Source organism: Carettochelys insculpta, chromosome 6 (genome assembly GCF_033958435.1).
Source record: "Carettochelys insculpta isolate YL-2023 chromosome 6, ASM3395843v1, whole genome shotgun sequence".
Lineage (NCBI taxonomy): Eukaryota > Metazoa > Chordata > Testudines > Carettochelyidae > Carettochelys > Carettochelys insculpta.
Genome location: NC_134142.1, coordinates 30,462,533 through 30,483,456, shown reverse-complemented (window position 1 = coordinate 30,483,456; position 20,924 = coordinate 30,462,533). Strand labels below are relative to the sequence as shown.

Here is a 20,924-nt window from a genome sequence, read left to right as displayed (position 1 = left end):
GGTTCAGAAGCAATTTTAACTAACATGAAGATGTAACAGTTTACATTCTAGTCAACTGCTGTTTTAAAACCTTTCCCATTTTCATTGTAAATGGAAAATTTTAGCAGAACAACAAACTTAGCAATGAAAGCGAATCAGCCACAGGGTGACGTTTATGATTATATGTTTAAAAGGAGGATTTAAAACCGAAGAGTCTGGAGGAGTTTTGTTTTGTTTGACTGTTGCATTCATTCTGTCCCAGACAAATTCCAGCACAGGTTTCCATGAAATCTGATTATGAAAAGTCATATTTCCAGGCCACAAGACTACCAAAGGATTCCAAGATGTCCTGTAGTCTCAAAATTATATGAAAGACTTTTAATGTAACAGGAAATAAGTACAGCTAACATTCACTGATGACATTCAAAACGAAAGTCACATCTCACAGTCAAAGAGATTTATTTCAAAGTAAATGCTGTCCACATATTCTACACCTGTCTTTTTGGAAATATAGGTCTACAGGTATACTCTGCAAGCCTCCAAATCTGCATTCCAATGAGACTCACACAATACACTTGTCTAGATCTCAGAAGCTGACCATTAATAAAAACAAACAAAAACAGAAAGGGAAGAGAACTGATTAACTGTCTTAAATATTCTTCTAATCTTGATAGATATATGGTGACCACATTTCTCACTGATTGGATACAACGTTCATTTAGAGTACAGAATAAGGAAAATGGTCCTTTCTACAAGACAATGTTACAGACTACAGGGCACATTAAAGAATTCCTTGGTAGGCAGGGAAGTGTTAGGCACTAATAATGTAGAGTATTCTACCTAAAAAATTTGGTACAACCTAAAAATTAAGCTTTGGAAACAGTCCAATTTAGTCTTTTTCCCAGCGGCTATAAATGCCAGCCATGTGACGCTAACGTACAACTTAGATGACCCCTGTACAGATGACTGGAGGATAGCTAATGTAATTACTTTTATTAGAATAAGGTTCCGATGAAACCACATTAGCATGTGACCAGTTTCACACTTATTGGAACTCGTCAGATGTGCATAAACTGCTGTCTATAGTGTGATTCAAACCCAGGATGCCTTAGTCATAGTCAAGGATGATACCATATCTCCACGGGTTCATGGCACAGGTTGTGGGAAAAGAGTATATGTAGATCAGTTGGATTGACTGCTTTCCCAGATAAGTAGACCAACAACTGTTGGCCACGTGTGCTATGTTCACAAGCTAGTGAACTGTAAGCATGCCCCAATCAGCGTAGACTACATTTATTAGAATGAGGTTCCGATGAAACCACGTTAGCATGTGACCAGTTTTGTTCTTACTGGAACTCGTCAGATGTGCATAAACTGCATAAACATAATCAGTCCAATTATCTGGGAAAGCGATCAATCCAACTGATCTACTTATATTCCCTTTCCCACAACTGATGCCGTGAACCTGTGGAGATATGGTATCATCCTTGACTATGACAAAGGCGTCCTGGATTCAAATCACGCTATAGGCAGCAGGTTACACACTTCTGACAAGTTCCAATAAAACTAAACTGGTCACGTGTTAACGTGGTTTCATTGGAACCTTATTCTAATAAACATAGTCAGCCCTGACTGGGGCGTGCTTACAGTTCACTTGCTTGTGAACACAGCACACGTGACCAACAGCTGTTGGTCCAATTATCTGGAAAAGCAATCAATCCAACTGATCTACGTAATTACTTTTAAATAAATAAAAAAAACACTCCAGAGCAATTATAGGCTTAACTTCATTACAAGGGAAGCTGATTGAAACAACAGTGAAAACCAGAAATAAATGGCCAGTCACCATAGCGGAAAGATGTAAATAGCAGGGCTCCCAAAGAATCTAGAACCAACGCTGTTCAAAATATTTGTTAAGTGAGCCAGAAAAAAAAAAAGGGGGGACAAGGTATCAAAATTTGCAGATAACACAAAATCATTCAAGATTGTGACTGTGAAGATCTGCAAATGACCAAGTGACAAAGTGGAAGAGAATCATCACTGGTAAGTGCAAAGTAATGAATGACAGAGACCTATGATTTTTTAAATCTTGAATGATATGGAGAAAGTAAATAGTGAAGTGTTATTTACCTTTTCACATAATACAAGGAGTCACCAGATGAAACTAACAGACATCAGGTTTAAAACAAACATAAGGAAATTCTTCACCACACCTCACACAGTTAACCTGGAAACTCACTGCCAGGGGATGCAGTAAAGGTCAAAACTATTACTGTGTTAAAACAAAAACCAGGTAAATTCATGGAGGAAAAATATGTCCAGTTTGTCCAGTCAGGGACAGTCATGCTCTTCTCCAAATATTCCTAAGAATTCCACTGCCACAAATTAGGATTGGAAGATGGGAGAATGATCACATGAGATTGCCATGTTCTTTTCATTCCCTCAGAAGCACCTGGCACTAGCCACTGTCAGGGGCAGGACAATGGGCTGGATGAACCATCACTCTGACCCTACACAGCTGTTACATATTTCAGTCTCCGATATTCAGATGGGGGCAACCTTTTCAGAAAAATCTGTTTGCCAGACTAGAGAATATTCTAATGCCAAGATTTGGTAGTCATTAACATGATTTTAGGAGATTCCAATGGAGCCAGACTTTGCTCTTCACTTCTACTGTCTCACTCTCCTAAGTTAGCATTCTTGGAAAGCCGAATCTAAAGTGTTTTATTAATTAGTACAAAAAAGTATGATTCTTTACCCATTTTTAATATCTGGCTTTATTTTATGCACCTTATATTATATTCATTTTTTTCTTTCATATGAATCTGAAATTTAGTCCACATACTGGTTTATGTTAATCACAGTTTTCCATTTTCCATGGAAATACATTTTCAAACAGTTCACAGTTGCAAACAGCTATGAGGAAAACATTAAAGAACAATTATAGATAATCCAGATGAAGTTAAGATTTTTCAAGTAAAATATTTAAATTGTGACAAGACAGGTATATTGCTTATCTACTCTTCACAAAAATCATCAACAGCTGAATTTCCGCAATACTGCATCCCCCAAGTGGTTACGCACATCCAATAGTCACATATTTAGCATATTAAACGTTTCTAGGTAAAAACAAAAGATGACCTTTTTACTTAACACAGAGAATTAGCTGAATTTTTCCTATTTCGAAAAATTAACTGCAGCTTGTGACTAAAATTTGTGACAAGAATGTTTCAGAGATTTGCATGAAGAAATTACAAGATAACTGAATAACTAGTGTGACAAAGCTCCTCTTCTGGCTTGGTGGGTCCTGCATTTTTTTTGGTGGATTATTTGCCTCAGAGGCTCACAGCAGCCCTCATCTGAGACACCAGCTAGCTGTTTTGGTGAGGTACTCATCACCGCCCAGCATAGGGAAACAGAGAGAAGACCAAACTCCTTAACCTCTGCTGCCCCTAAGTAATTCAGGCAAGACAAAACCTCCAACATCATCTCAAGTTTCAGCTGCTTCATAACAATGATTCTCTGGGCCATTTCCCCACAGCGCTCCCCAGCACCCTCCTTACCACAGACTCTTCCCTCCATTATTTGGTAATGCTTACTATTCTCAGACTGTCTCCATGGCTCTTTATTTCCTCTACTTCTTACATAGCGCTGAATTACTAGAAGAGAAGCCTTTTTATAGCCAGTCGCAGGTGGCTCTTGATTGGCTCCAGCTGTCCTGCCTAACCTGGCTTTTAGTCTACAAGCCTCTTAATCAGCCCCAGGTGTTTAAATTGACGGATTACTTATAGCACAGTGGTTTCCAACCTTTTCATAAGAACATAAGGGTCATACTGGGTCAGACCAAAGATCCATCCAGCCCACTATCTTGTCTGTCGACAACGGCCAATGCCAGGTGCCCCAGTAAGACATGATTTCCCTTTACAGCAACCATATTGACTTTTGCCCAACAAACTATGTCCTTCTATGTGTCTGACAATTTTATTTTTTACTGTGGTTTCAACTGATTTGCCTGGTACACATTAGACTTATTGGTCTGTAACTGCCATGATTGCCTCTAGAGCCCTTTTTAAATACTGGCATTACGTTAGCTTTCTTCCAGTGATAGGGTACAGAAGCTGATTTAAAGGATAGGTTACAAACCACAATTTCAAATGAGGTCATCCATCTCCAGCCTCTGACAAACAGAGGCTACGGACACCATTCCCTGTTTCAGAACTCTTGGGTGAAAGCCATCAAGTCCCAGTGACTTGTTACTGTTAAGTTTATCAATTAATTCCAAAAAAAGGTCTTTTTACCTATCGCTGCTTCTTTTACATGGTTGTTAAGCACAGGTGGCTTTTTTTTTTTTTTTTAAATATGGGGTGTTATTTTAAGTTGAATCTCTATTATGGTGTCTTTGAAAAGTTTCCATGTAGCTTGCAGGGATTTCACTTTAATCAATGTAACTTTTAATTTCTGTTTAACCTAATTTTTGCAAAATTCCTCTCTCTCAAATTAAATTAGACAGTGTTGGCTTGTGGAGATGTTCTTTCCACCACAGGAATGTTAAATATATTATGGTCACTATATCCAAGAGGCCCTCTTGCATCAGATCCTGCAATCCACTCAGAACTAAACCAAGAATTGCCTCTTCCCTTGTGGGTTCCTGTACCAGCTGCTCCAAGAAGCAGTCGTCATTTAAAGTAGAGAAATTTCATCTCCACATCTCATCCTGAGGTGACATGTACCCAGTTAATATGGGGATCATTGAAATCTCCTACTACTATTGAGGTTTTTTTTAATTTTGATTGCCTCTCTAATCTTTCTTAGCATTTCACAGTCACTATCACTGTCCTGGGCAGATGGTCGATAATATATCCCCACTGCTATATTCTTATTAGTGCATGGAATTTCTATCCATAGAGATTCTATGGAACATTTTAATTCATTTACTATTTTTACTTCATTTGATTCTACATTTTCTTTCATATACAGTCCAACTTTTTCTTTCATATACAGTCCGACTCCCCCACCTGCATGGTCTGTTCTGTCCTTCCGATTTTTTTTGTGCCCCAGTATGATTGCTTCCCATTGATTGTCCTCATTCCACCAGATTTCTGTGATGCCTATTATATCAATATCCTCCTCTAACACAAGGCACTTTATTTCACTCATCTTATTATGTAGACTTCTAGTATTTGTGTATAAGCACAATATAAAAACTTGTCACTATTTATTTGCCTGCCCTTCCCTGATGCCTTATTCTTTTTCATGTGATTGTTTCTTTTCTGATTGGGCCCATACTTTATCCTCTTCCATCCTCTCCTCCTGACTAAAACCTAGAAAACCTCTATCAATAGACTCTCCTCTAAGAGAAGTCTCTGTCCAATCCATATGCTCCTCTACACCAATCATCTTTCTCCATCTTAGTTTAAAAACTGCTCTATGACCTTTTTAATGGTAAATCCAGCAATCTGGCTCCACTTTGGTTTAGGTGGAGCCTATCCTTTCTGTATAGGCTCCCCCATCCCAAAAGTTTCCTCAGTTCCTGGCAAATCTAAACCCCACTCTTCCCCACACCATCATCTCATCCACACACTGAGACTCTGAATATCTGCCTGCCTACCTGACCCGGTGTGTGGAACTGGAAGTATCGCTAAGAATGCCACCATAGAGGTCCTGCATTTCAGGCTCTTTTCTAGCAACCTAAATTTGGTCTCCAGGATGTCTTTCCTATGTTTCCCTATATCATTGGTACCTACATGTACCACAACCCACCAGCTCCTCCCCAGCACTACACAAATCTAGATGCCTCAAGAGATCTGCAACCTTCGCACAAGATAGGCAAGTCACCGTGCAGTTTTCCCAATCATTGCAAACCCAGCTACCTATGGTTCTAATGATCGACTCTCTCACTACTAACACCTCCCTTTTCCTAGTGACTGGAGTTCCCTCCCTAGGAGAGGCATCCTCAGTGTGAGAGGATACCACAAAATCATCTGGAAGGAGGCTCCCAACTATGGGATGGTTTTCCTCTTCTTTCCTTGACTGCTCTCCTTCCCTGAGCCTTTCATCCTCCTTAACAGTGCAGGGTCTGTCTGACTGAGGTGGGACAATTCTACCATGTCCCAGAAAGCCTCACCAACATACCTCCCTGCCTCTCTTAGCTCCTCCAGTTCACTCACCCTGTCCTCCAAAGCCTGTACTTGGTCTCTGAGGGCCAGGAGCTCCTTCCACTGAATGCACACCTGACCATGGGGTAGTTATACAGGTTACACTGAATGCAATAAAGAAGACAGCCCCCCAATTTCCTGACGGGCTTCTGCCCGAATTTTCTATGGATAATTAGATTATATATTGGATTATTACTTCAATGTGGTAGTTTGAGCTATAGTTTAATATAAAATTTTTAAACAGAGTCAGAAGTAACCAGCTTCCTTCTCAAGGGCCCCCTCAAAACTCTCTCCTGTTACCAATTGCCCTGGTTGCTTAATAGCAGGCTTTATAAAGCTCTGAACCTCCTGACTGGTAGCCCTACCCCTGACTACAGCTTGAACAATGGAAATTCTAGATTTCAAATCCTAACTAACTATCAGCCTCAGCACACAGTCTTTCAAACAAACAGCTCAGCACATGGATCTCCAAACACACAACAGACAAACACAAGCCCAATACACAGCAGCAAGTAACCCATAAACACACACACACACACACTCTGGACAGCCACTTACCCCAAGGCCCTGTGAATTGTTCCTCCTTCACCTGGACAGCACCCCTCTCAAAACTCCTTCCCATTAGCAATCGCCCTGTTCATTTTTCACTAGTGCAGACCCTCAATCACCCCACCAAACCACTCATGCACCCTCCCCAATTCCCCACCCCAAAACTATATGTGGACCCCTAAAGCCAATTCTAGCTGTTATGTACATTTCATTAAATGAAAAAGGAAACCACAACATATACTTCTGGACAGCAGTTAGCATTATTGAAAAATATTAATAGATAAGCTTCACATAAATTATAAAGTTATTTGCTATGGTCATTTTTATGTATCTTTTTTTTCCCCTCAGACCCCCTGCAATATCCTTGTGGATCCAGGCTGTGAACCAGTGTTCTAGCAGGTTCCTGCTGGTTCTGGATCAGCCCTCACTAATTTATTCTGGGAACAGGGGCTTATTCAATCTTGGGCTAATGTATTTCCCCTGTATCACTCTTCTGTAGCCCTCTGGCCTAATTCTATCACACTAGGAAAAACACAAGCACAGCTTCATAGTTCATTTAGTTTGTCACACAACAGATACATAAGTCATATGGCTTTAGCAAGCTTGAAGTCTGTATTTACCTCTTCAGCTCTGTTTGTAATTATTAGTGGCCCACAACTTGGCTTCAACATTCTTTAAGAAGCAGCTTCAAACTGTATGAGTAGACTGCTGAAGAGGAAATCATCATAGGACATAAGTGAAAGAGCTGCCAATTCAACCAAACTAAAACAGAGTAACATGGGAACAATGTGTGCGGGGGGGGGGGGGGGGGGGGGGGGGGGGGGGGAAGGAACATGAAAATGCAGTCAGCCAACATTGTTTAGTATTTGTGTGAAGCCATGTACTTCTTGAAAACAAAGGCTGCAGAAATAAAAAATAGGTCAGTGCTTTTAATCAATCAGTTTCCCTGCTGGAGTTCAACTTCTTTCAAATGCGTAATTACTCATAACAGATCAAATCCTCCATTCTAGGAACTTTCCAGAGTTATGTATACTACACTCACCATTCCACCTCAAAAGTGTATCCTTTCTAATTTTCTCAGCATAATACCCATAAACTGATGTAGTGGTTTAGTACAAGTAGGTTAAGGCTATAAAGATCACAGATTACTTTAGACTGGGTATTTTTAGACAGACAATCTACTTGTTTCTACAAAGTAAGCAAGTTATTTTGAATATTTGATTATTCATGCTGCACTGATCTATAAATGACATGTTTACTTTGACTTTCCTACAACACATTTTTGAACATTTAATGTTGCTAGTGTGGGTTTCCTGGTGCTTGGATATTTCTGTCCTACTGAGATCAAGAATACCTTTGATGTTACATGGAGTTTGCCTCCAGATCAAAAACAGCATAAGGCTTTGAAAGAAATTAAGTGCCTTGTTTTTTAACTGCTGTTGGGTAATCAGATCAGCATCAGACCTGGAATCAAAAGGTAATTTTTCAGGCAATTTACAAGTGTTTTTCCCACCAACTTCAATCTTAGAGAAGGAAAAACTGCAGGTAGGCAAAATTCTAATACAACTGATATTTACATAGTAAACATTGATACTATAGCACATTATCTCCACATAAAACAAACCAGCCATCATGTAGCACTTCAAAGACTAACAAAATAACTCATTAGCTGATGAGGAAGTGGGTCTGCCCCATGAAAGTTCTTCACCTAATAAATTATTTTGTTAGTCTTTGAAGTGTTACAAGATGGCTGTTTGTTTTGTTAGAATACAGACTAACACTGCTATCTCTTACCTATTAAATTATTTTGTTAGTCTTTAAAGTGCTACTGGACTGCTTTTTTGTTTTGATAGAATATAGACTAACATGGCTATCTCTCTGTTACTATCTACAGATAGCTTTCCCCACCCCCTACACCGGAAATTCAGGAAGTCATGTAAATATTAGGTCCAGTGTCATTGACTTGATTGGTTTATAGAGCAGACATGTTCCCTGAGCAGTTCAGTTTATAACCCACAAGGCTCAGTCTGATTTCCATTACACTTTATGATTTTAACTTAAGTTGCAGACTCCAATTAACTTTAATGGAAGTTACCAGACTCCAAATAAAGCAAAACATTTTCATTTGAACAGTAGAGAGTCCTTCAAGAACAAATTTAATCTTTAGCCATGAAATAAATCAATGGTTTCATTCTTAATTGAATATTCAATCTCAAACATAATATATAATTCATAGCAGATGTCTGGCAGCTATCTAACATTTAGCAATTTGGCTTGATGATTTAGTAAAAACCATTCATAAAGGCCAGTAAAAGAATTTAAAATATTAACATCCCCATAAATGAAATATTAAAAACACTGACATGGTGCCTTGTCTAGATCTTCATACGTGACTCAGCAGCTGGCTACTCTGCATGACTTTTAGAGTTGTGAGAAATACATTGCAGGTATCACCAGGTGGCAGAGATACACAAACTTCCAAACTATCTAAAATTCTTTTTCAAACACTGTGCAAGCAAATGGTTATATTGTACTGTTCTTTTTGATTAAGCAAGATAATGCGTAGGGGCAGAGGTTCTTGTTCTGTCTGTCTCAGTCTCTAATACGAGTCAATGCTTGAGGCAAAGCAGCTCTCAGGAACTGGGATCAGATTGCTAAAGATGTGATTGTTTGCATACTGTGACTACTTTTGATGCAGAACCAGTGTATGTAAATAAAACCAGTTACACCTAGTTACACCCCAGCGTCTGTGTTACTATTTCTCCCTTGGGAAGCCAGTCTGTACGGCCACAAATACTGGCTACGTTGGACACTGGTATCAAAAGAAATGTGTGGGGGTGGGAAGAAATCACTTGAATCAAACTATAAGTGTCTGCAACAATTTTGAAGCCATGTTCAAAACATCCAGCCCAGGCTGGGACAAAGCAGATTAGAAAAGGGCTTGAGGGTGAGACATCTGTAAATATGCAAAATCACACCAATTGCGAATGCCTCCTGTACTTTTCCTTACTAAGTATACAATCACACATTCAGTGCGCTAACCGGAGTAACTATTGTTCAGAATCTTACATCAATCCATGGAAAGTTGGTCTAAATGGAAAAAAGGAACTCCACGCTGGAAGGTTATTTTGCAAGTTTCAGGCAGTCTCCTTTGTAAATTTAAGATGTTACTGGGGAAACTATACTTGCACTATATATGGACTATGTTTAAAATGCGAGTCTGTACATCCAAAGGCATCTTAAGAATTTTACATTTATTGTACATATTTATGCCACAGAAGATGAAATAATGTAACATTAGGACTGCACAACTAAGAACAAAGAGGCCAGGAAATACCAGTGTTAAAGTTGCAGTATTCAGAATTCCCCCCCCCCCCTTTTTTTTTTTTTTTTTTTAAAAACAATAGTCAATTTATTACATGAGCATACACTATTTCTGTAGCAAGTTATATTTTTTCATTTTTACATGACTACATTAGATTCATATGGTTCAGTGTTTCTGACTTCAGCTAAAGTTTAAGAATGCCAGAGGCTCTTTCTTCATTAAGAAAACAGACATGTTCTTTACTTAAGTTAGCTAACTTGAATAGTAACAGAGAGGTAGCCATGTTAGTCTGTATTCTGAAAAAAAAAGCAGTATGTAGCACTTTATTAGGTGATGAGCTTTCATGGGACAGACCACTTCCGTCCCACAACAGCTCATCATCTAAAAAATCATTTTGTTAGTCTTTAAAGTGTTACATGACTGCTGTTTTGTTTTGTCAGCTAACTTGAGTTAAGTAATGAGGTAAAATCCAAGTGAGATAAGGCAGTTTGTAATTTTCATACTAGTTGGCAAGTGAAGATAAAAACAATAGGGGACACTTTACTTTTCACACAAGTATAATCCTAAACTGTCTTGTTTGCAGGATGACTTGATCTCATTTTAGTTAACTGAAGTTAGTGAACTCAGCTAAAGAACACATTTCTGAAGAAAAGGTATCCTAGAAGCCTAAGTCACATTTTCAAAAATGACTTAGGAGCCTACAACTCATTGAAGGCCAGTGTAAATGCAGAATCTGGCTGTTAAAATATCTAATAATTTGTGTTCTATTCATTAAGGAATTATCCATCCTTTGGCTCAGAGTAGCATATAGTACAAGATGCTACAAGTGTATCTTAGATTATGGGAAAAGTGTGTAAAATAATATGTTGTATTTGCAAAACTGTATCTGACTATCAAAACAAAAAAGCAGTCAATTAGCACTTTAAAAGACTAATAAAATAATTTATTAGGTGATGAGCTTCCTTGGGACAGACCCACTTCTTCAGACCACACCCATACCAGAACAGACTCAATATTTAAGGCACAGAGAACCAAAAATAATAATGAAGGTTGACAAATCACAAAAAAAAATCATCAAGGTGAGCAAATCAGAGAGTAGAGGGGCAGAAGAGGGTGGGGGGGGAGTGAAGAATTAGATTAAGCCAAGTATGCAAAAGAGCCCCTATAAGTTCTCTTCTCATGACTTAGAACCTCTCTCTGTAGTCCTCCCCCCACCATTTGTGTGTGTGTGCATGCACATGCTTTGCTTACAATACAGGCATATATTGCTCTGATAACTTCCTTCATATATGATCATAGAAATTCTGATTCGGGTGCTGACCAAATTCTTATAAAAAAACAATAGACTATCTTTCCATGCAACTGCTCAACTGGCAAGTCATAAAACAATCCAGAAGATTTTCCACATACTCAGTAATATTCAGAGTACAAGCAATGACATTTCTTAGTGCCAAACACACATTTCACATTCCCCCACTGTAGAGGTTCCAGATAAATGGTTCATTACTGTCTAGTTCATTCTACATTTCACATTTCAGAAACATTTCTAAGAAAATTACAGGAAAGAAAACTCTGCAGTAGCATCCTTCAAGAATTATGCATCCTTCATCTTTCAGCAGTTCTTACATCAGCACTGAAGTCTGCTTCACAGCTTTCAAAACTATTACCTACAAAATGGTTTACTGATCTAGTCCTCAAGGAAAGGATACAATAACTAGTTAAATAATAAGTCAACATCCCACATTTCTATCTTCCATCATTTAATATGACTCTTACAGTAGTCCATAAGAAACGCGATCTTCTTCCAACACAGGCTGAACCTCTCTAATCCGGAACTCTCTTGTCCAGCAAACTCCAGAGTACAGCATGATTTTAGTTAGCTGGATGACCACTTGCCATGGGTATGGCCAAGTTTCCTGTGGTCCAATAAAATTTGTTTACAGCCATCTGTCCTGACTCTCAGTGTTCTGTGCTGTTATTTAGCCATAATTTATCACTAATTGTCTAAGAGCCCAATAAACAGTGACTGTGTTAGTGACCTGCTAGCGAATATTGACCTCCCATCGTCTGGCAAATTCTCTCATCTGGCACCACTCAGGTCGTGAGGGTCTTGGACAAGAGAGGTTCAACCTCTATTATCTATTCACCAGTACCCACCAGAATAAAAGGTTTCTGGTAACGCATGCTATATAATCTATATTCTGTAAGTTTCCTAATCAAGTTTGCTGTTCCAATTAGAAATTATTTCAAATTTGAGCTATACTTTAAAAGCAATTGTTTAAAAAATGGGTTAACGGTATGTTAGTATGTAGTCTCTCAATACATTCTATGACAATTCTACCAGTGTACAAGTGAAACTATTTTCTCCTACAACTATGAACACCTGATGACAAACTGAGATCTGATTGTCATGCTATGTTTTCTACTTTATGAATCGTTATCTGTAATAAAGATACCACAAGTAAATTATGCCCTCAGTTTGCCTATCTACCTACACAATGCCTTTCTGGTGTCATGCTGGGTAGAAAATGGCCATCAGGAAAAGGAAAGGAAAAAGGTCTGAGAAGAAGATCTGAGCACTGATGCCCTGAAAGGACAGAGATCATATTTTCTCCCACAGACAGGTCCATTAGAAGCACTGATGTTGTTGCTACATGCTGTGATTCTCCACTGAAGCCAAACTGTTTAAATGCTTGGCCTGCCATATAACGCATCTTCTGTTCAAATTCATACTAACATTAGAAGGTGTGTCAGGTAAAAACGAAGAAATTGCGACATGATCAGATAAATGGTCCACTGGTCAAGAAACCTGCCTTCGACAGCGGCCAGGTACCCCATATTTCAAAGAAGTCCCAGAATGCAGGATGTGGCAGAACATCAACTTCAAACATATAGCAATGATCATCAACTCGAAACATAACAACAGACGGCGAGGGCCAATACCTAACCTCAGAGTCTGCAGGTACACTGAAGCTGTCAGCATACTCAGGAAGACAGCTCTGCACTGGCTCAAGTTTGAATCATTATCTTCAGAGGCATCAGAGACAATTAATAAATAAAATAAAAGCCTTAATTATAAATTGGTTACTTGTTATCCAACATTCCATTTGCTAGGAAGTGTCTTATTTGTCACTGGATTTTTCAAAACCGGAAATATTTATCCTGCTAAAACCACTTTTTTATTCCTGTCATCCAACAGTGCCAACACTGGTTTCCATACATTTTGCTTTGTGTTATTATTCAGTGATATTTATCATTAATCTAACTTTGAAGGCTTCTAGACTTTTTTCCTTCTTATTTTTATTTGAAAACTTATTTAAAAGTTGAAAATTTGTTTAAATATCTTTCAAGGATTATTATAGCTTTGTCAATTTAAAAGCCTTCTACTGCCATGAATCTCCCCAGTAATCCACAGAAGTAATGTAATCTACTTTCCATCATCTTCACAGCCAATCATTTAAGTTTATATGCCTCAAAAACTTATATCCCATTATGGAATATTTCCTTTTGTCTTAAGAGAAATCCTAAAAAACCTCAATTTCCCTATCCCATGTCATTTACAACCACAAATGGATATCTGCATTCTTTTTTTCCAAACATGCCAAAATGTATTCTATTAAAACAAATAAGCCTATGCTAGCAGTGAAACTTAAAATTATACTTTTCAACCACAGTTTAAATATTTTTGAAAAGAAATAAGTGAAAAATATCCCAAATTTACATATGAGTAACTAAACAGGCACAAGAAAATGACACTGTTCGCCCAAGATCACCCAGAGCTCAAGCGTACCATCCATGGGACCATTTCCTCTCATCCCTTGATGTGAAAACAGTAAGCAGAGTTTCATTCGTGACTTTCAAAAGTAACTAGTGATTTTAGGTGTCCTACTTGAGATACAGTAGAAGGTGCTGGTTTTCAAGTGTCACTTTGAACACAGTGTTTCCCAAACACCCACTCAAACAGATTAGAACTTATACTCAGATAAAAAAGGTAGCTATATTATGGGAGACAGTATAGTCTAGTAGCTAGAGCACCGGACAGGATTTGGGAGACAGGAGTTCTATTCCCAGTTCTGTCACTGATGGGTAACACGTAGACGAGCCTTCAGGAAAAAAAAGACATTCAAATTCGTGCGCCTTGTTTTCTCTATATGTAAAATGAGACTTACTTTGCAAAAACTTTGAAATCCATTGACAAAACGTGCTAAATAAAAGCTGGTATCTAAAGGTATAATAAAGCCCAAGTGCGGCAGAAAAAACGTTTTCAAAAATTTAAAGAAGCAATTTAATGTTTCATTCAATTTGAAGAGCAAAAATAAACAGTATTACATACCTTGTGCAAGCATGTTAAACTCTAAGAACAGTGCTATATGATAGAGCTCCATAGCTTCTTCAGCCCTAGTCATGTTTAGTTTTCCTGCTACAAGAGCCTGAACTTCACTAAGACTTCCCACTGAGTGGCTGCAGTGCAAAATTGAGAGGTCCACCACATCTGTATACATACAGTTTAAAATGACCTTAGCATATTTTTTTGGTATGATAGATTCATCCAGTATAATTCTAGTTGGAGTCCGTAGTGTTCGGTCTGTAATTTCTTCACCAGTTCGTATCCTCCTTTGCAGCAGATGTCGAAAAAAGGGTGACCGAGATGAAATAATAGCTTTGTGAGCTCTGAGCTCTTCATCTAAACAGTTTGGACTTCCACCAAATGATTCTACCAGTTCAGAGTTGGATGAAAAACTAAGAACCACATCATAGTAACACATATAATCAAATAGCCCACGCATATCAACATCTAAGGAATTTGGTGTTCCAAATTCTTCACTAAGCTGCAGAAGGATATCAACATTTTGGAATCTCGAATCCTCCATTCCAAAGTCTCCTGTATAAAGGTAGTGTAACAAAGCAGAAAACATAGGCATGTCTATACCAGCTGTGTTGATATCCATTATTATCTCTGCTCCATATTCTGGTGAAGAAGAAAGCAGTGTCTTAAAAAATGGACACCTTGCTGCTAATATCGCACGATGCACAGGGAAGCAAGTTTCTTGAAATATTAAGTCTACATCAGTGCAGTATTTGTACTCATACAGATCAGCCATGTCTTTCTGTAACGTCCTGGCTTCTGGTCTTGCCAAACTTGCTTGCAGAGAAAGTTCCTTTAAGGCTGAAGTTCCCTCATATTCTTCTACTAAAGCATTGACATCTCTAACATCCCAGCCTGAGAGGAGCTCTCGCATCTGCTTAGCATGATCTGCAGAACGGCTAGATTTCCGACGCTTAATAAATTTCTTTTTGAGGGTGGCCAAGCCAGAGCTTTTCTTTTTCTTGTCTTGAGGTTTCTCATGGCCGTGGTCAAGGCTATACAGTTTTGATTCACAGCCATAACCTTGATGAGAGTAGGATGATGTTCCTGAAGATGAAAGCAAAATGCAATAGAATTAAAAACATTTGAAGTAAAAAGTTAACACTGGCCCACTGGTGGCATTGGATAGATAATGAAGAGTAAATATTACCACAAGTTACGTATCTTCCCTTCTCTTTATATCAAGTTATTTAACTAGGCACTAGTCAGATTCAACAGGTTCATTTATTCATCTTAGAGCAACAGCCTTTAGTAGTACAATTTTATTAAACTAGAGAAAAAGGAATAATAAAATGATCCACTTTTCCAGAGTACATAATGTATTTGTTTTATCTCATTCTGAAGTTCACAAACACAACATAGCTTTCTGACCCCACCACAATCCATTACATTCCAAGAATCAATCAATTTTAATGTAATTTTGACAGCATTTCAAAACTATAGCTACTGAAAAAGGCATGGACAAATCATGCTTTGTAGATTTCATTTCAGAATTTTTAAAAATATTTGTTGCAACCCACATGCTGGCCTTATGCTACTTATAAACCCCAGTCTCAATACACTATTGCAAACATAACATCTATTTTGCCAATTGCCGCATGACAGATGGGGAAAAGATTTCACGTGAAACAAACCATCCATACATCAGGAAATAGATTAATCTACTTTAGAAAAGCAGCAGATATAAATTTAGCAGTTAGCGAAAAAACTCCACAATTGTTATGGTATGCTTAATTAGAATATTATTTGCAAAGATACACAAATGTGAGACAGTATAATTCTTTTTCAGTCTGCAGATTCACTATACCATCCCTACTCTCAACTAACTAAGCCTCTGTGGCCTGTAGAAACCACGAGTTTTATTCTGAATCGCGCGCGCGTGTGTATAAATACTTTATTATACATTCACCTCAGACAAATTTATTATTTTAAGTAGGATTAAGTGACAACCTCAAGTTACAACATTACTATGAACTTAGCCCATCAACACAGTGTTATATAGTTAATATTGTAGCATTCAGATTGAGCCAACTGAACTGTGAAAAGCACAAACTCAGCACAAAATGCTTTTAAGAACCTTGTGGGCTATTGGAACAAAGTTTCTGTAAATTGTTCTGGCTTACTGTCACCAGTGCAGAGACTGTGTACTCTACCATATAACTTATGCAAAACAGCTAAAAACCTCATCATCCATTTTATGGGATTTGCACCACTGGTTCTCCCACTATACCAGTTTAATTTCTATCAGCCCAGGGAATGCATCAAATTTGCAGTATGAGTAACAAAATTATCTAAAAATTATTTAATGAAAAGCAAAGGGTAACTCAAATGATTGCATCTCAGAAAATCAGATTTTGTAATTTCAAAAACAAAACATCCTCTCCCTACTCCCTTCCTCACGTTTTGTTGTTCACTGATATTGCCATTGCAACACAGACTCATAAAAGATTAGAGGTCGGAGAGACCCCAAAAGGTCAGCTAGTTCAACCCCTGAGCAGGGCCACCTCTACTATATCATTCCAGGCAGGGCTGTGTCATGCCAGGCCTGTGACATTATACCCCATATTTTTATGGAAATATGTTTTTGAATGTGAATATGCATAACTCAAATGTGCTTTATGCAAAACAGATTGAGTAACCTATTGTTCAAGACATGAATTCACAGGATTGCAGGCTATGTACCATTCTTGTATGGGAAGTGACAAATATGAAGTGTAAATCTGGTTACTAATTTAGAATTCCCAATGAGAGCCACCAGTGATACGTAAGGGACTTAATAGCAATGATCTGTAAAAGGCTTTGTTTTTCCTATAATGCGCAAAATGTGGTTAGTCCTACAAAGACATGTGACTATGCCACCTGATGCTGGAATCCATCTTGAATCTGGTATTTTTCAATGGGGATGGGAAGAGTTTGGTTTCCCAAACTGCGGCTGGGCAGGAGAGGGAGAGGTGTGTGTGTGTGACCCAGACCCTCCCATCATTCCCCCAACCCAAAGAAAGAACCGGCCTTTGCTTCCGGCTCTCAGCCCTTGCCATTTTATGTGGGTGACCTGGCACAGCCACTCTTTAAAAAAAAAAAAAAAAAAAAGCTAAAGGATGTACCGCTGCCCCAGCCTGGAGGATGTATTGATAGGAGTATCATAAGCAAGACAGACATAATTCTTCCACTCTACTCGGTGCTGATTAGGCCTCAACTGGAGTACTGTGTCCAGTTTTGAGCACCACATTTCAAGTAAAATGTAGAGAAATTGGAAACAGTCCAGAGAAGAGTAATAAAAACAATTAAAGGTCTAGAAAATATGGCCTATAAGGGATGATTGAAAGAACTGGATTTGTTTAGTTCAAAAAAAAAAAAAAAAAAAAAGAGGACAGAGGGGACATAACTGCTTTCAAGTACCTAAAAGAATATTACAAGGAGGAGGAAGAAATTATTCTCCTTAACCTCTGAGGGCAGGACAAGAAACAATGGGCTTACATTGACACAAGGGAAGTTTAGGTTGGACATGAGGAAAAATTTTCTAACTGTCATAGTGGTTAAGCACTTGAATAAATTGTCTAGGAAGGCTGTAAAATGCCCATCCTTGTAAATATTTAAGAACAGGTTAGATACACATCTCTCACATATAACGGATGAGGCTTACTGGTTATGGTAACCGGTAGGGGCTGAAGCTACCTATGCCATGCGGGGGGCTGAGGGGTGCTCCAGTGTGGTGGGAGCAGCCCCTGCCTGCAGAAGCTGGGGGGAGTGGGGTAGGGGCACTGGGGAAGCTACTCCAGTCCAGACAGTGTGTAATGTCCTTCCGCCTCAAACACGGGGTCTAGTCTGGCTGGGCTTGAGTATCCCTGCTCGTGGTTCACTTGGGGTGCCAGCAACCAGGGCTGCTCCAGCTGTAACTGGAGCCCACCCCTACCCCAGGTTGGGCCCCTGCAGATGGGAGCTGCTCCGGCTGCACTGGAGTGCCCTGCCCCCACTCATGGCCTCCCCATTCTCCATACCCTGTCCCTTTATGGTTAACTGATTATACCTAGCATTCAACCATTCAACTCATTAAATTACATCCCTAAACTAGATGGTGCTTGGTCCTGTCATGAGTGCAGGGGACTGGATTTGATGACATCTCGAGGTCCCTTTCAGTTCTAGTATTCTATGATGCTAGCAAGGGGAACTCTATGATCCAACCCATCACATGGCCTTACTCTTTAAGGATGGAGATTCTATCACCTCCATAGGAAACCCCATTCCAGTGTTTTACGACCATCCCATGGAAACAGTTTTCCTAATATCCAACCTAGACATCCCACACTCCAACATGAAACCATTGCTTCCTGTTCTGATATCTGCCACCAGTTAGAATAACCTAGCTCCATCCTCTTTGGAACCTCCCTTCAGGCTATCAAGTCCCTGCTCCCATTCTTCTGGGGACTAAATAAGCCCAGTTCCCCTCAGCCTCTCATACATCATTTGCTCCAGCCCATTAATGATTTTTGCAGCCTGCTCTCAGCTCTATCCAATTTGTCTTCATAATTTCAGAGGGGGGCGGGGGGGCGCGTGCAGGAAGAGAGGAGGAGGAGGAGGAGGAGGTGGTGGTGGTGGTGGTAAGAACATTTCCTGGAACTAGCTCCAATCAAACAAATACTCAGATATTCACCAAGCTGGATCAGAATATAGACCCCTTAACATAACACTTATTATACTTCCTCTCAGACAATTCCCAAGTCAACTCCCTGTTTGTCTGCACTATCTTTACATGAGAAAGAAAACATGAAGCACATTTCTGCTCTTATTTTCTGCTAACTGCCATCCATATTTATACACTACGGAAATAATTGTAACTGCATACAATGTACTATGTTAAGGTGCATTTTCAATGAGGGAACATGCAGGAATATCAAACTTGCAGAAAAATTAAAGGGCTTCACTTGCATTTGACAGTTCTGTGATTCTCAGACACTGAAATATTAAGATTACAAAAAGCAGTTTTATAAAATGCAGACCCAGACCACACAACTCTCATCCCACCTTATTTGCACCTACATCATAAATGGAAATCAAAACATGGCTCAAGTTAGCATGTAACAGGTACAGGCACTGACTGTAATTAATACTGTATTACTACCCACAATCATGAACTCTCCCATATATTCTGAGAGATTAATACACTATCATTTAAATACCTGTATGTCACCAAGATTTGAGCCGGGGTTGGGGGAGGAGATGAGAAAGCCTGAAGATACAGATGTGTCACTGTTGTAATTTAGCAGCTCAATGTCTCATTGCAAAACACTTTTTTCAATTAAGGTCCCAATACACTGATTTAATTGTTTTCTTCTTAGGGCAACAGTAGGAAAAGCACATTAAAGAATTTATTTTTTTCCCCAGTGAGAAACAAAGTTATGTGTTTATGAATATTAAAATTATAATAGCTTAATGTGCCTCAGTTTATACTGGTCTTGGAGCTGATAAACATTTCAAAAAAACTGATAACTGCCCAAGGAAACTATCTGGCTAACTGACAATGAATAACAAATATGATTTGTCAAGCCCTCTGTGTACCTATACTTCTTCAGAATTAAACTGCAGAATTGATTGAAATCAGAGTAAATGGTATGAAAGCCTTATTCTAAGTAAAGCTGCACCAAAAATGAAAATGCAATGTTTGCATCTTTAGCAGAACAAAAACAATTCTCACAACAGCGGAAAAGGCCCCACAATGCTGTACCTTCTAATTCACGTGCTCTCTCTTTATGAGCTGCAAGTGAGACTTTGCTATTAGTTGCTTTCCTCCAAGAACATTTAAGGGCAGGTACTATGAAAATATTCCAACTGATTTGCTAATCAGTTTTCACAATTTGTAGCACCCAAACTACATCTACACGACAGCGATATCAAGTTTTAGTGGGAAATATGCTGAGACTAAGGTAACATGATTTGAACACAGATCCCCAAAAGTAAACCCTTGTTTGTGGAAAACCATTTTCTGACCCTTATCACACATCCATTTCTATTTTTTTTAGAAAGCAAACAGATCTCACAAACAGAAAACATGTTCCACATACAGTAATCCAACTACAAAAGTTTTTTCTAAGAATAACCACTAGTTACTCAGTCAACTACTGAAATGATTAATAATGGAGTCTTATTTTGTTTGAACACATCTATTTTCCCCTGACATGGAACCAAAGAATGAACACTCAAGAAAACAAGAAGTAAAGGAGACAAGAGGAAGAAAAGAGGGTAAGGAAAGACAGAGGAAAGGTGCTGATAATCCTTATTTTTCTTTCTTATATTGCACATATTATCATGCTTTTGAAGGGTTTATGCTGGGATTTTTCAAAGCACCATAAAACAACTGAAGTACTTATTTTCCATTGATTTTTCAGTGGGCTTTGTTGCCCTATTTCCCAAGTATTCTTTGCAAATCTCTACCTTAATTCTCACCAGAGAAGTTATGGGTCACTGAAATTTAGAGATGATAAATGTAGGTATTTATCTTAAAATTTTACATTGCAGCCCATCACTGCATACAGTTCATAGCAATAGTGAAGTT

General features: G+C 38.7%; 1 protein-coding gene across 14 annotated transcripts in view; it reads right to left on the bottom strand.

Moving 5' to 3' along the window:
* The window catches only part of BTBD7 (BTB domain containing 7), a 103,809-nt gene that overhangs the window by 45,827 nt on the left and 37,058 nt on the right, over nucleotides 1–20,924 (bottom strand). For all 14 annotated transcript variants that reach the window (XM_074996588.1, XM_074996584.1, XM_074996586.1 and 11 more), the window contains one exon: nucleotides 14,342–15,421. In XM_074996588.1, the coding sequence (XP_074852689.1) occupies nucleotides 14,342–15,421 (1,080 nt within the window). The remainder of the gene's footprint in view (nucleotides 1–14,341; nucleotides 15,422–20,924) is intronic.